The sequence below is a fragment of the Lagopus leucura genome, unplaced genomic scaffold (assembly GCF_019238085.1).
Source record: "Lagopus leucura isolate 7727_CA_CO unplaced genomic scaffold, USGS_WTPT01 205-3_obj-0_obj, whole genome shotgun sequence".
Classification (NCBI taxonomy): domain Eukaryota; kingdom Metazoa; phylum Chordata; class Aves; order Galliformes; family Phasianidae; genus Lagopus; species Lagopus leucura.
This window is the reverse complement of record NW_024965188.1, coordinates 1-12,097: the sequence shown is the minus strand read 5'-3', so window position 1 is coordinate 12,097 and position 12,097 is coordinate 1. Positions and strand designations below refer to the sequence as shown.

The following is a 12,097-nucleotide window of genomic DNA, read 5'->3' as shown; positions in this document are numbered from 1 at the left end:
GGGGGGGAAGAAAAGCCATAAATCAAAAGAAAGCCTGGGCTGGGGGGGCCGCTCACCTCCTGGCTCCGTCCTGCAGCTCTATGGGGTGGCAAAGGGGGTCTGCGCTGCTGGGGGGGCTGTGGGGCTCCGGGACCCCCAACGTGGGGCTTTTTGCAGAGCTGCAGCATCAGCCGGACGGTGATGGTGAGAACTGAGGGCAGCAGAACCGCCGGCAGCCACTGCAGGCACTGCGCTGTGAAGGGGGGGGAGATGGGGATAAGTTTTGTGGTGGTCACATAGGGGTCGTGCTGGGCGTAACGGAGGGATGGGAGGAGAGGAGCGTGGGGAGAAGTGTGGGGTCGTGCAGCCAAAGGGCATTGAGGGATTTCAGCACGTGGGGATGCGAGGAGATGGGGAAAAGGGGGTTCCAGATCGATGGGAAGCAGCTGGCAGGATTGGGGTGGGATGGGCTGATAGGGGCTGGGATCTGCCGGGGGATGGGGGGGAACGATGGGCTCAGTGCCCTCCCCTCATCCTTCGCTGGGTGGATTTTGCTACGGATTGCAGAGCTGAAGCAATGGGATGGGAAGCGCTGGGAGCTCGGATCTGTTGCAGCCTCGCACCCCCGGAACCGGCGAGCGCAGAGCAAAGCTGCCCCAAGCGGTACCCAAAGTTATATCCGCGCATGCAGGGGATGGAGCAGAGCAACGAGAGCTGACCTGTGCTGCTGGGTGGGCTGGTGGTCACGCTGATGCTCCTGCCTGTGCTGCTCTGCGTGGCTGTGCACCCCACGGCGCCGCCCCACCGCTCCGCTGTGAGCCAGGCGAGGCTCCAGGCGCTGAGGACGCCACGTTCATCCATGGAGGCGGCCGTCACCAAGCTGCCGTTGCTGTGCTGCCAGCCAACCGCGTCCCAACCCTCGGGGACATCGTAAAGGTGGCAGAGCAGAGGGATGGCAGCCAAGGGTGGCTCACGCAGATCCGCATCCACGGGCAGCAGGATGGAGAGGGTGGGTTCCGTGGCATCTGCAGGCAGCGGGGACAAGGGTGGCGTGGTGGTGGCAGTGCCAGAGCCCTGCAGCACAGAGCTGCGCCCTCATCCCTCGCCTGCTTTGTCCCCGTGATGTCCCGATGCTCACCTGTCACCACCAACCTGGTGCCGTCCCCAAACTCAGAGGGATGAGTGGTGGAAGCGCAGTAATAAAAGCCGGAGTCCTCCTTCTGCGCAGAGCTGATGTGGAGGGAAAACAACCCGTCTGCTCTCCTCATCCCGGAGTATTTTCCATCTGAACGTGGGGAATTTGAGCTCTGGTAGATGAATTGCAATCTGCTGCCCGGCTGCTCCCGGTACCAATTCACAGCCCGGTGCCGACTCGCATTCCAGCCACTATCGGTGCTGCAGTTCAGCTCTGCTGTGCGCCCAGGGCGGACCCAAAGCTCTGCTGGGCTCTGCCGGATCCGCAGCTGTGCCAGAGCAGCTCCTGTGGGGTGAGATGCTCTGAGAGTGAGGCAGCCCCAAATCGGGGTCGTTTGGGGTTTTACTGGGATTCGGCAGCTCGGAGCCTTTTGATGGATGCTGGCTGCTGCCCAGAGCATAGATCTTATGGGAAAAGGGAATTTATGGCTCAGAGAGACCTGTGGGTGCTACAGAGCTGCCCTGCACTGGGTGAGGGGTGTCATCCTCATGTGAGGGGGCAGAGGATGGGACGCGGGGAGGGAAGGCAGCGGTGCCCGGTGGGGTTTGGATGGGATCATCAGAATGGATTTTGCCATCACATTCAAACTGCAGGAGATTGCACGGAGAATTTAAGGGTAAAAGAAAACAGGGTAGGATTTGGTGGAGAAACCAAATTCTACAGCAAATTGCATCAATGTGAGCCCCCCTCCCTCTGCTTGGACCACTCAGCCGATGCCAAGAGCTACAGGGAGAGGAAAGTGGGGCTGGGGCAGCACATACCGGGCAGCAGCAGCAGCAGAATGGCATCAGCCGGGCTGCAGGTCATGCTTGGATGGCGCTGAGCAAAGCTGCACGGCTTCAGGTTGCTCTCAGCTCTTGCAGAATGCTCTGAGGGGGGGATTTGGGGCGCTGGGGCCGAGGAGGAGCCTTCCTGTGCCGCATCCTGCAGCTGAGGTTATGGCTGAGGTGACAGCAGTGATGGGACGACGCACCCGGGTGGCATTTGGGGGCACAAAGAGGGGAGGGGGGATATTTGGGAAGGGGTCAGAGGTTGGGAAATGAGAACAGCAGTGCAGCTCTGACTCCATCACCCCCAGCCCATGTGCTTGGCGTGCTCCGCTCTCGTTGGCAAAATGGAACTGAACCACAGCTTGGTGATACAGGGGGGATTTTGTTTCCCTGCATTTTGTCTGTACCTCCCCCCCCCCCCACCACCACCACCCCCAGCCCCCTCCTCCAGGGCTTCAACCCTGCACTGCTCCCCCCCCCAGCGCAGCCCCAAGGCTGATTGAGGATTTGGGACCGAACTCCCTGCGTCCAGCCTGAGTGCAGCGCATGGATGGGGACACGCAGAGCACAGCTCCAACGCTGAGATGCTGCCCGTGGGCCGTGCAGGACATCGGGGGATGGGGGATGCAGAGGGACACGGGCTGCTGGGGGCCACGGGGGGGTGAGGGCAGCTCATGTGGGCTCCGTGTGGTTCCTGCAGCCGGAGCAGCGCTGCGGTTGCGCTCGCCTCGCTCATTTTATCACCCCCCACCCCCCTCTTTGTTGTTTTGTCACCTTGCTGTTGTTTGCTGCACACAGCCCCTGTCATTGCCATCCCCCACCCTTCTTGCTGCCCTCAGGCCGTCGGGTTCGCAGCATTTCTGTCGTCTTTGCTCGACCGCAAAGCAGAGCGGGGCGGGCAGCGCTGGGGGAGCAAAACTGCCTTCAGTCCTTTGTCCTTTAAAGGTCACTTAGGTGAGAGCCCGAGGATGGCAGTGGGGAGGGGATGGCCGTCCCCAGAAGGTCTTTGGCACTGCAGGATGCTGTGGTTTGCAGTGCTGGGTGCTGGGACTGCCTTCTCCCTCCACCCCATAGGGGAGGCAGAGGGTCCTTGAGGGGCCGCCTCCAGCCCCGAGCATTGCAGGAGTGGCTAAAAAAAACAAGTATTTGTGTTTTCAACCCCCAAATGTGAGTCCCACACAGCAACAGCAGGGTTGGGAGCTGGGGTGCAATCCTGCAGACCAGGAGTAGGGTGTCCATCCTCATGGGGAAACCGCTGTCCTCACAGGGACACTGCAGCACTCCTGGGGTCACCACTTCCATGTGGGATCACCATCATCCTCCTGGAGAGACCACAACATTCGTGGGGACACCAGAAAACTCATGGGAACACTGAGACCCTCATGGGGACATTAAGACCCACACGGGAACACTGAGAACCTCACAGGGACATTGAGATCATCACGGGGACACTGAGACCCACATGGGGACACAGACCCTCATGGGAACCCTGAGACCCCCATGGGGACACTGAGACTCTCATGGGGGCACTGAAACCCTCATGAGGCCACTGTGACACTTCTGGGGACGTTGATTCCTTTGTGGGACACCATATTCCTTACACAGACACTCCATCCCTTACGGGGACATCCAAGCCGTGTGGGGACACCACGATCCTCATAGAGACCCTCCTGGGGACACCGTGGGCCCTTATAGGGGAAAAGTGACTCTGATGGGGACATGGTGTCCACGTGGCCAGGAGGGAGGCGTTGCAGCCAGGGCCAATGCTTTGAGCAGCGCCCTGCAGAAGGGCTGCGCCGCACCGATGGCACCGAGGGGTTCCTGCTGCAATCCAGTGCTGGTGGCCGTGGGGCTGCTGCCGCTGTGCACGGGTGTGTGTTGGGGCTGGGGGGGCTTCATGCTCACGGGGTGCTGGGGGTTGGGGCTGGCAGTGACCTCGGTTCAGTCCCTGCAGTGCTGCTGGAGCTGTGGCAGCCGGATCCCGTCCTCTTTGTGGAACATGGGGCTGCGGTGAGCATCAGATGCATGGCAGATAAGTGGATGGATGGAGCAGGCAAAGTGCTGTGGTTCCGACACAGACCCGGAGAGCCACCCCGAGAGCTTCTGAACTGCATAGATAAAAGGTGGGATGTGTTCTCCTGTGAGTATCAGAAGGATTACGCTGTGCTGCACATCCAGGCTGCTCAGCCCAAGGACGCTGCTCTGTACCTCTGTGCAAACTTAATGGCCACCAAGCTGAAGTTCAGCAACGGCACCGTGCTGCTGGTGGGAGGTAGGAAGACGTGGGGGGGACTCCATTGGATGGGAACCTCATCATAGGCACTGAATGGGACCCCTCAGTCTGCCCCATCTCACACAGCCCCCTGCTTCCTCCCCACCCCATGCCCTCCAATGGGTTGGGACCCCCACATCCCTCCATTGGTTGGGACTCTCCCTGCCCTCACTGGATGCGACAACCCCCATCTCACCCCACTGGATGAGACCCCCATGGACCTCTACTTAGCATGCCCCCCAAAAATCCCCCATTGCTTGTTGTCCACCATCCATGTCCTCCCCACTGAAATGGACCCTCATACCTCCCCCAGTACTTGTGACCCCCACATCCCTCCCCAAAACAGACCCCCCCACACCCACCGGCACTGTGTGTCCCTACTGTGCTCCCTTTCTGCAGACAGCTGGAGGACCCACAGCTGGGTGCAGGTCCTGGCCACCCGCTGGTCTCCCCAGTCCCCCCTCAGCCCAATCTGTGCTGTGGGTGCCTCTGGTGGCCCCGTCCTCATCTCCAGGCCGGGGGGGGGACCGTCCCCAGGAGGTGCTGGGGCTGGGGAACAGCACAGAGCTGCTGATCAGCCCTGGGGGAGCTGGGGGGCTCTGTGAGGTTCGCTTCAATGCTTCTGGGCCCCACATCCAGAGGAGCATGGAGCTGCACGAGGCTGTGGGTGAGCACAGGGCTGGGAGGAGGGGGGAAAGGAGGGTGGGGTGACTCCCTTTCATGGCTCCTTCCAGCTGGGATGCATGGGGGGAAACTGAGACAGAGCAGATGGTGCAATGCTGGGGTGAGAATCAGAGGAGAGTGGTGTGGGGGTCAATGGGGCCATGGTGGCTGTGGTGGAGGCATGAGGGAAGGCAACGGGATCATTGTAGTGTTAATGGAGGCTGTTGGGGGTCCACGGGAGGATCCGGGGGGACAGTGGGGTCTGTGTGGCAGTGATGGGACACAGACTGGTCCCCAGGTGGCTGCCCATTGCCCAGCGCTGTGGGAATGGCTGTGGCTGGAATATTGCTGCTGCTGCTCAGCCTCTGCCTCAGTGCCCATTGCCTCCTCCCTGCACGGGCAGGTAAGGAGTGGGGCAGGAATGGGGTGTCCTCCTGCCCCTGCTGACCCCCACTGTCCTATGCACCCCTTTGGGGCTTCTCTATCCCACTCTGCCATCCTCAGTTCCCCCCAAACTCAATGCCTCCCCATCCTCCACCTCCCCATCACTGCAGCCCAATGCTGGGACCACGTTCCTGTCCCTTCTTCAGGCCATCAGCCAACGGTCCCGGAGCCTCCAGGATCACAGGTGGGGGTCCTGGTGGGGCAGTGAGGTGGACAGTGGTGGACAATGGGAGGATGTGGGGGGCAATGGGGGGCAGTGGGGAGCAATGGGTGGCAATGGGGAGCAGTGGGTGGCAACGGGTGGCAATGGGGGGCAATGGGTGGCAATGAAGGGATGTGGGGGATGATGGGGAGCAATGGGGTGGCAATGAGGGGAAATGGGTGGCAATGGGGAGATGTGGAGGACAGTGGGGTGGCAATGGGGTGTCAGTGAGGGGCAGTGGGTGTCAATTGGGGGATGTGGGGGGCGATGGGGAGCAATAGGGTGGCAATGAGGGGCAATGGGTGGCAATGGGGGGATGTGGGAGACAATGGGCGGCAACGGGGTGTTGGTGGGTGGATGGCGGGGCACTGCTGGGGGGGGACAATGAGGCCGTTGTGGGGATGGTGGGGGGCGTTGGGGTCAGTGGAGGCGGTGCAGGGGACATCGTGGGGCCGGAGCCGCAGTGACGGTGTCGGCGCCACAGGGAGAGCTGCTGTACGCACACCTCACCCTATCCGGACCCACACCGCCATGACACCACCAGACCCCAAACCCAACACCGTGCTGGGGTTTCCTGACCGCTTTACCTAAAGATGAACAAATAAAGGCCTTTACGCTTTAAAAACAGCCCGGCCCACAGCGCGCTGCTCTTCTTCCGTCCCCGCACCGCTCCCCAAAACGTCCCCGACGACTCCACGCTTTGCGAGTCCTCCCACCACCAAGGGGGCGCTGTTCGCTCCTCGCTCTCTTCCGGCCTACAACTCCCGTCGTGCCCCGCGCTCGCCCCGCCCCCTCCTTTCCCCTCCCCTCCCCTTCTCCCCCCCCGCCGCCATGGGGGCCGCCGTCTTCTTCGGTTGTGCCGGGATCGCCTTCGGCCCCGCGCTCGCCCTCGTGCTGCTGACGGTGGCGGCGGAACCGCTGCGGGTCATTATCCTGGTGGCGGGGTGAGAGATGACCCTGGGGGGGGGGGGTTTAAGGCCCGTAGGGAGGCGCTTAGGGGGCTGCTGGGAGCCACGGGGGTCGTTTGGGAGACCGGGAGCCTTTAAGGGGGGGGGGTTAAGGCCTGCTGGGGGAGATTGGGGGCCGAGTGGGCCTTTAGGGCGCATTGAGGTGGGTGTGGGAGAGCCGTTGGGGGACTGGGGGGGTCGTGAGGGGGTCCGAGGTGCTGTCGGGTGGGGTTGGAGAGGGGCTGGGGGGTGTGGGTGGCTCTGGGGGTCTTTGGAGGGGCGTGGAGGGACGTGTGGGGACACAGCAGGGATGCAAAGCCTCCCCTCCGTGGGATACAGGAGCCTGGATTGGCTCCGACCTGCCCTGTTATCAGGCCTGGTGATGTTATTGGGGCAGGTCCGGTGGCACAGCCCTTTAAGACCCCCCCCAGATTTCCTCCTCCCCCCATCCCTCAGGGGAGGTGTTGTCTGTCAGGGTGCTGCTGGTCCCCAGGTCACGGCTCCTGCCAGGGCTCTGCTGCTGCCATGGCTTAATGCAGGGTTCTCTGTCTGGGAAGGAGGCAGGAGTGGATGTGAGCCATGCTTTTCTCCCTGTGCTCATCTGTCCAAGGACAGGCCCTCGATTGAGCCTTCCTGAGGTGCAGAACCGAACAGCTTTCCCTGCTTCCGAGGGCAGCAGCTGTCTGCAGAAAAGGTTGATGTGGCCCCAAGAGAGAAAGGAAGATTTCTGTCTCTGAGTCTGTTTGATTTTCAGCTGTGTGCTTCCTCGGGCAGATTGTCACGTCTCACATGGCAGTGATCAAACAGCAAAAACTCTGCCACCAAAAACTTCCCGTGCTGACCTGGAGCCAAGACAAAGCACAGCAGCAGCTGATGGCTCAGTGTGTCGCAGCTGCACGATCCTTAACCTCCAGATCCTGAGCGCTGCCAGGGTTCCCTGTCTCAGCTCGCTGTTCTCTCTCTGCAGAGCGTTTTTCTGGCTGGTGTCGCTGCTCCTGGCCTCTCTCATCTGGTTCATTTCGGTCCATCTCAGCGACCAGGGCAATGCCAGACTTCAGTATGGCCTCCTTGTCTTTGGGGCCGCTGTCTCCGTCCTGCTGCAGGAGGCTTTCAGATTTGCCTACTTCAAGCTGCTCAAGTAAGGGCCCGTCGATGGGCAGCGCTCCCTGCTCCCTCACCCTGGGTCCTCTCAAGCTGTGTACTGAGTGACTTTCTGGTAGCTGTGGTCACTGCTGAGCTCTGATTTTTATCCACAAGTTTCTTCCTCCTTAGATCCCGCACTGGCGCTGTTCTCCTTCACTCCAAACTTGTTTATAACCACCACTTCCCATCCTGTCTGACGCAGCTCCCTTTGCAGGGCAGACCCCCACGCAGGCCCCGTTTCTCCCCACCTCCTCACGCTTTCCCTTCTGCCCAAGCAGGAAAGCAGACGAAGGCCTGGCAACGATCAGCGAGGACGGCCGGTCGCCCATCTCTCTCAAGCAGATGGCGTACGGTGAGCACGGAACCAAGCAGGCATCAGGCAGGCGCAGCGCACAGCAAGGCCCTGATGTCCTTGTCCCCCTCTGCAGTGTCAGGTCTGTCCTTTGGCATCATCAGTGGCGTGTTCTCAGTCATTAATATCCTGGCAGACTCCATCGGGCCGGGCATCGTCGGGATCCATGGGGACTCGCCGTATTACTTCATCACCTCGGGTGAGGCTGGGGGCTGGCTTGGATCTGCCCCACCTCAGCAGGGAGGAGGCGTGGGGGGCTGTGAGGGGTTCTGTGTCACTCTCTTCCCACAGCGTTCCTTACCATGGCTGTTGTTTTGCTCCACACCTTCTGGGGAGTGATTTTCTTCGACGCCTGCGAAAGACGCCGTTACTGGTGCTTGGGGCTGGTTGTCGTCAGTCACCTCGTTACGTCGGGGCTGGTGAGTTTGGTGCACTGGAGCAGACTGCCTCTGCACCACAAGCTGACCCCCAAGTAAAGCAGACGTCATCATCTGGGGGCAGCGAGGGGATTGCAGGGACCCCCACTGGGCTCTCAGGCTCCCTCTCTGCCACAGAGGCGTGGGGCAAATCCTGTCCCTTTTGTGCACCTCGTGGCCAGGGCGGCCTGTTCTGCTGTGCCTTGGGGACGTGGGATTTAAGCAGGGTTAGTGGAGGGCTGCGGGTCAGCTGGAGGATTATTTGCTAAGCCCTTGATGGGAAACTTGTAGGCAAGAATTTTAGCCAGGCTTAATGGAGCGCTGCCATGTTGGGAGGCAGCTGCATAACAGGGGGGCTCCCCCTTCCACACACCCTGCAGCCATTTCACAAGGGCCTTGCAGGTGCCCGGTGTGGCTGGCAGGAGGTGACGTTCCTAACTGTTCTCTGTCTCTGCAGACGTTCCTGAACCCCTGGTATGTGGCCAGCCTGGTCCCCATTTACATCATCACCTTCTGTATGGGCATCTGGGCCTTCTTCACAGCTGGGGGCTCCTTCCACAACATCCTCAAGTGCCTCTCCTGTAAGAAGTGGGCAGAGCAGGGAGGGGGCACCTGATATGGGGGTGTCACTGTGGCCAAATAGGGTTGTTTGGGGTCTGATTTTTGTATGGAGCCAGGAGCTGGACTCAGTGATCCTTACGGGTCCTTTCCAGCTCGGAATCTTGTATGGCCCTGTGCCCTGTGGGCATTTTGGTGGGTTGGCCTCAGCTGCCAGAGTGCAGGGAGGTCTGTGGGCTTTGGGCATCTGCAGCATCAGCTGAGGGGATGCGGGAGGATGGGTGTCACCCAGACCTGCCTGTCTGTCCCCCAGCAGCAGCTGCATCTCCTGGCTTTTGGGGGACTTATATCAAGCCACAACCAAGCCCCCCCCCCCCCCCCAAACACCCCTTCTCCCTGTGTTGTGAAACACTCACCCTCTTCTTCCTTTCTTTCCCCAGGCAAGCAGGAGGATGACAGCAGAGTGATGATGTACTCAGCACTGCAGGTGCCTTTTGAGGACTGAGCAGCGACGGCAGCCCTGCCTTCCTGTGCCGCCTCCATACCCAAGTGCCCTGTTTTTGGCAGCTGGGAGGTCTCAGTGCTGCCTTCACTTACGCTGAGGCTGCGGGGCTCCAAGCGGTGCCAGGGCAGCCTGGGGAAGCTTTGCTCCTCTGGAGCTCCTGGACGGCTCTGCTGAGCTCAGCCCCATTGCAGCCCCACTGAGCAAACCTTGTCGCCTGCCCTGACCTGGAGCTGCGGCACAAACTCTGCTCTGAGTCCCATCCCTTCCCTGCCACCCACTCTGGGCACCTTTTGGGGCAGTTTCTGCCTGGTGCCATGCTGTAGCCTCGTGGGCACCTCCTGGCCATGGCGCTCCCGTTAGCTTCGTTAATGACTTTCCATTAGTCTTTTACAGGGTCTCTCTGCAGGGTGAGCGCTGGGAGAAGATCCAGGTGCCCCTGGGGCTGCTGTGGTGCCCCCCAGGCATGGGAGAGGACCCCCCCCCCCTCACCTTCCCCAGTGAGGGGCTCTGGGCTGTGACTCTGGGACCACCCCCCTCCCCAGTGTTCACTCCCATGTTCCCATTCCCCTTTGGTTTTTGGGATGATATCTGTTGTTTTGGGGCCACAGAGCCCCCCCGTAACCAGCAAGGGGTGGGGGCTGCTCTGCCCTCCCCAGCTTGCTGCTCTCCCATTCTGTTGTATTGTTTTCTTCCAAGTGTCTGGGAGCTGCTGTGTGATCAGGGGAGGGAACAAGTCTTAAATTATTTTTTTGATTCAGAGTAAAACCCTTTTAATAGTGATGGCACTGAGATTTTGTGGGATGGGGTGAAGTGGGGGGGGGAGGGAATGGGGTCAGTGCTCTGCAACCTGCTCTGCCAGCTGTGGGGTTGGGAAGGGGCTTTGCTTCCAGCAGGGCCCCTTCTGTAGGGCTGAGCCCCACACGCTCTTCTTGTGCTGGGAGTCCTTCCTGGCTCAGGGTCGGTGGCTCTCATTTGAAGCCGCGCGCCGGGAGGAGGCCTTGAAAATGACGTCCTGCTCCTGTGTCCTCCGGGCGCTGCCTTACAGGAGAAAGGATGGGCTGAGACCCTCCATGAGGATTTGGGGGGGGTCCCAGTGCCCCCCAGCCCTTCCTTTTGGTGGTGAGGATTCCTCGGGGGGGTGGAGGAAGGGAGTCTCTCACTCACCGAAGCCGTTTGTTCACAAAGTGAACAGTGAGGAAGAGGCCGAGGCAGCCGAGGACGGTGCCGAAAACGATGGCGATGACTTCACCTGCGTGACCCCACAGAGGGCTCAGGGCAGGCAGGGGGTCTCCCCACCCCCCCAGAGCTGCCGCAGATGTGCTTTACCTGTTGAATACCCCTGGGGACCTGCAAGAGAAGAGCCAGCGCTGAGCTCTGAGGGCCTTTGTGGGATCCCCTGCATCCGTCCCACAGTTCAGTTCTCACTGCTGGTGAAGGATGCCAGCACTGGACGCTGGTTGAGGTCCTGGGGGTCCCGAAAATTGTCCTCCAGGCGCTCAGCTGAGGGCTCATCAACCGCTGTGGCATACAGGGAGCCCTGCAGCTGCTCCAGCTGCAACGGGAACAGGGTGGCTGTGACCTCCATCCTCACCCCAGCAGCCCCCAAAGCCCCAAAGCTTTACCTGAGCCGCGCTGATGTAAACGGGCTGCTGGAAAACGGTCCAGAGCACGCTCTGCAAGCACGGTGGGGTGGTCAGGGACCCATTGTAGCGGTAGTAGCGGTCCAGGCGCTCGGGCAGCAGCTCCTGCACGCTGAAGGAGGGGATGGACGTTGTCTGCCCTGCGGGGGACAGCAGCGTGGGGTTCCCCCTGCCTGCGCCCTCCCCTTCGTCTCCCATGCGCTGCCCTCTCGCTCGCACGGCCTCTCACCGGCGTAGCGGATGCTGCCCAGATGGTTCAGGATGTTGGCGTAGGCGGCGTTGGGTTCATCGCCAACCTGGGGGGAGGAGGGGGATGAGGAGGGGCTCAGGGCCGTCCTGTCGGGCTGGGGGGTGGCTGAGGGGTGTCCCGTCCCCCTCCCCGTACCTCCAGCAGGATGCCGAGCACGGCCAGCCCGGCTGTGTGATGCTGCGCCTCGCTGGCGTTGGCGTAGCGCTCCGCGTCGTAGTGCACCACGTGCATCTGCAGCACCGTGGGGCTGGGACCCCCCCCAGCCGTGCCCTGTGCCCCACACCTTCCCCCAGCCCCACACCCTGCCCCTGTCCTGGGCCCGTTCTGTATTGATTTCTGCACCTGGATCTGTTCGTGCACCTGATTCCCTCGCCTGCACCCATCCCCACGCCCGGATCCGTGCTGCTTCTTGCACCCAAACCTATTCTTGCACCCATTTCCCATGCTTGCACTCATTCACATACCAATTCCCATGCCATTTCCCACAGCCATTCACCTACCCGTTCCCTTGCTGATTCCTGCACCCACACCCATCTCTGTGCCCATTTCCCAGACCCATTCCTACACCGTTCCCATGCCGTTTCCCAGACCCCTTACCATTCCCATGTGGATCCCCGCATCCAGACCCATTCCTGTGTCCGTTTCCCTCACTTGGACATATTCCTGTACCTGTTCTTGTACCATTTCCCACACCCAGACCCATTCCTGTGCCAGTTCCCATACCTTTTCCCACACCTCTACCCATTCCCATACCTTTTCCC

At 61.0% G+C, this 12,097-nt stretch overlaps 4 protein-coding genes across 5 annotated transcripts; 2 read left to right on the top strand and 2 right to left on the bottom strand.

Annotated features, from left to right (window-relative positions):
• Positions 1-56: 56 nt before the first annotated feature.
• Positions 57-1,981, bottom strand: LOC122192010 (tyrosine-protein kinase receptor TYRO3-like; the record flags this gene model as incomplete). The annotated part of the gene is made up of 4 exons (XM_042892429.1): positions 1,936-1,981; positions 1,118-1,459; positions 699-1,004; positions 57-232 (listed from the first exon to the last, which is right to left on the bottom strand). Coding segments are annotated over exons 1-4 (870 nt in total), but the record flags the coding sequence as incomplete, so codon positions are not given.
• Positions 1,982-3,748: 1,767 nt separating this feature from the next.
• LOC122192007 lies at positions 3,749-6,126 on the top strand. Its single transcript, XM_042892424.1, is given in 7 exon segments — positions 3,749-3,815; positions 3,890-4,216; positions 4,616-4,728; positions 4,730-4,883; positions 5,178-5,262; positions 5,417-5,507; positions 6,010-6,126. Coding segments are annotated over 7 exon segments (888 nt in total). The 3' UTR covers positions 6,061-6,126.
• A 230-nt stretch (positions 6,127-6,356) lies between these two features.
• On the top strand, positions 6,357-10,226 carry APH1A (aph-1 homolog A, gamma-secretase subunit). 2 transcript variants are annotated; one of them, XM_042892426.1, is made up of 7 exons: positions 6,357-6,469; positions 7,440-7,610; positions 7,894-7,967; positions 8,104-8,166; positions 8,259-8,386; positions 8,841-8,964; positions 9,382-10,226. In XM_042892426.1, the coding sequence occupies exons 1-7, from the start codon at positions 6,357-6,359 to the stop codon at positions 9,444-9,446; spliced, it is 738 nt and encodes a 245-aa protein (XP_042748360.1). In that variant the 3' UTR covers positions 9,447-10,226. The 2 variants fall into 2 exon arrangements, with proteins under 2 accessions (XP_042748360.1, XP_042748359.1); XM_042892425.1 differs by having other exon boundaries at positions 8,044-8,166.
• On the bottom strand, positions 10,212-11,570 carry LOC122192009 (carbonic anhydrase 14-like). Its single transcript, XM_042892427.1, has 7 exons — positions 11,472-11,570; positions 11,316-11,382; positions 11,069-11,226; positions 10,872-10,998; positions 10,773-10,793; positions 10,611-10,695; positions 10,212-10,484 (listed from the first exon to the last, which is right to left on the bottom strand). The coding sequence occupies exons 1-7, from the start codon at positions 11,565-11,567 to the stop codon at positions 10,415-10,417; spliced, it is 624 nt and encodes a 207-aa protein (XP_042748361.1). The 5' UTR covers positions 11,568-11,570; the 3' UTR covers positions 10,212-10,414.
• Between the last annotated feature and the right edge of the window lie 527 nt (positions 11,571-12,097).

Coding starts and splice junctions, on each gene's coding strand:
- APH1A (XM_042892425.1), top strand. CDS start 6,357: ATGGGGGCCGCCGTCTTCTTCGGTTGTGCCGGGATCGCCTTCGGCCCC. Junction 6,470..7,439: donor GTCATTATCCTGGTGGCGGG/GTGAGAGATGAC, acceptor CTCTCTCTGCAG/AGCGTTTTTCTGGCTGGTGT. Junction 8,167..8,258: donor GTATTACTTCATCACCTCGG/GTGAGGCTGGGG, acceptor CTCTTCCCACAG/CGTTCCTTACCATGGCTGTT.
- LOC122192009 (XM_042892427.1), bottom strand. CDS start 11,567: ATGCACGTGGTGCACTACGACGCGGAGCGCTACGCCAACGCCAGCGAG. Junction 10,696..10,772: donor TCCCCAGGGGTATTCAACAG/GTAAAGCACATC, acceptor GGGGTCACGCAG/GTGAAGTCATCGCCATCGTT. Junction 10,485..10,610: donor TTTGTGAACAAACGGCTTCG/GTGAGTGAGAGA, acceptor TTCTCCTGTAAG/GCAGCGCCCGGAGGACACAG.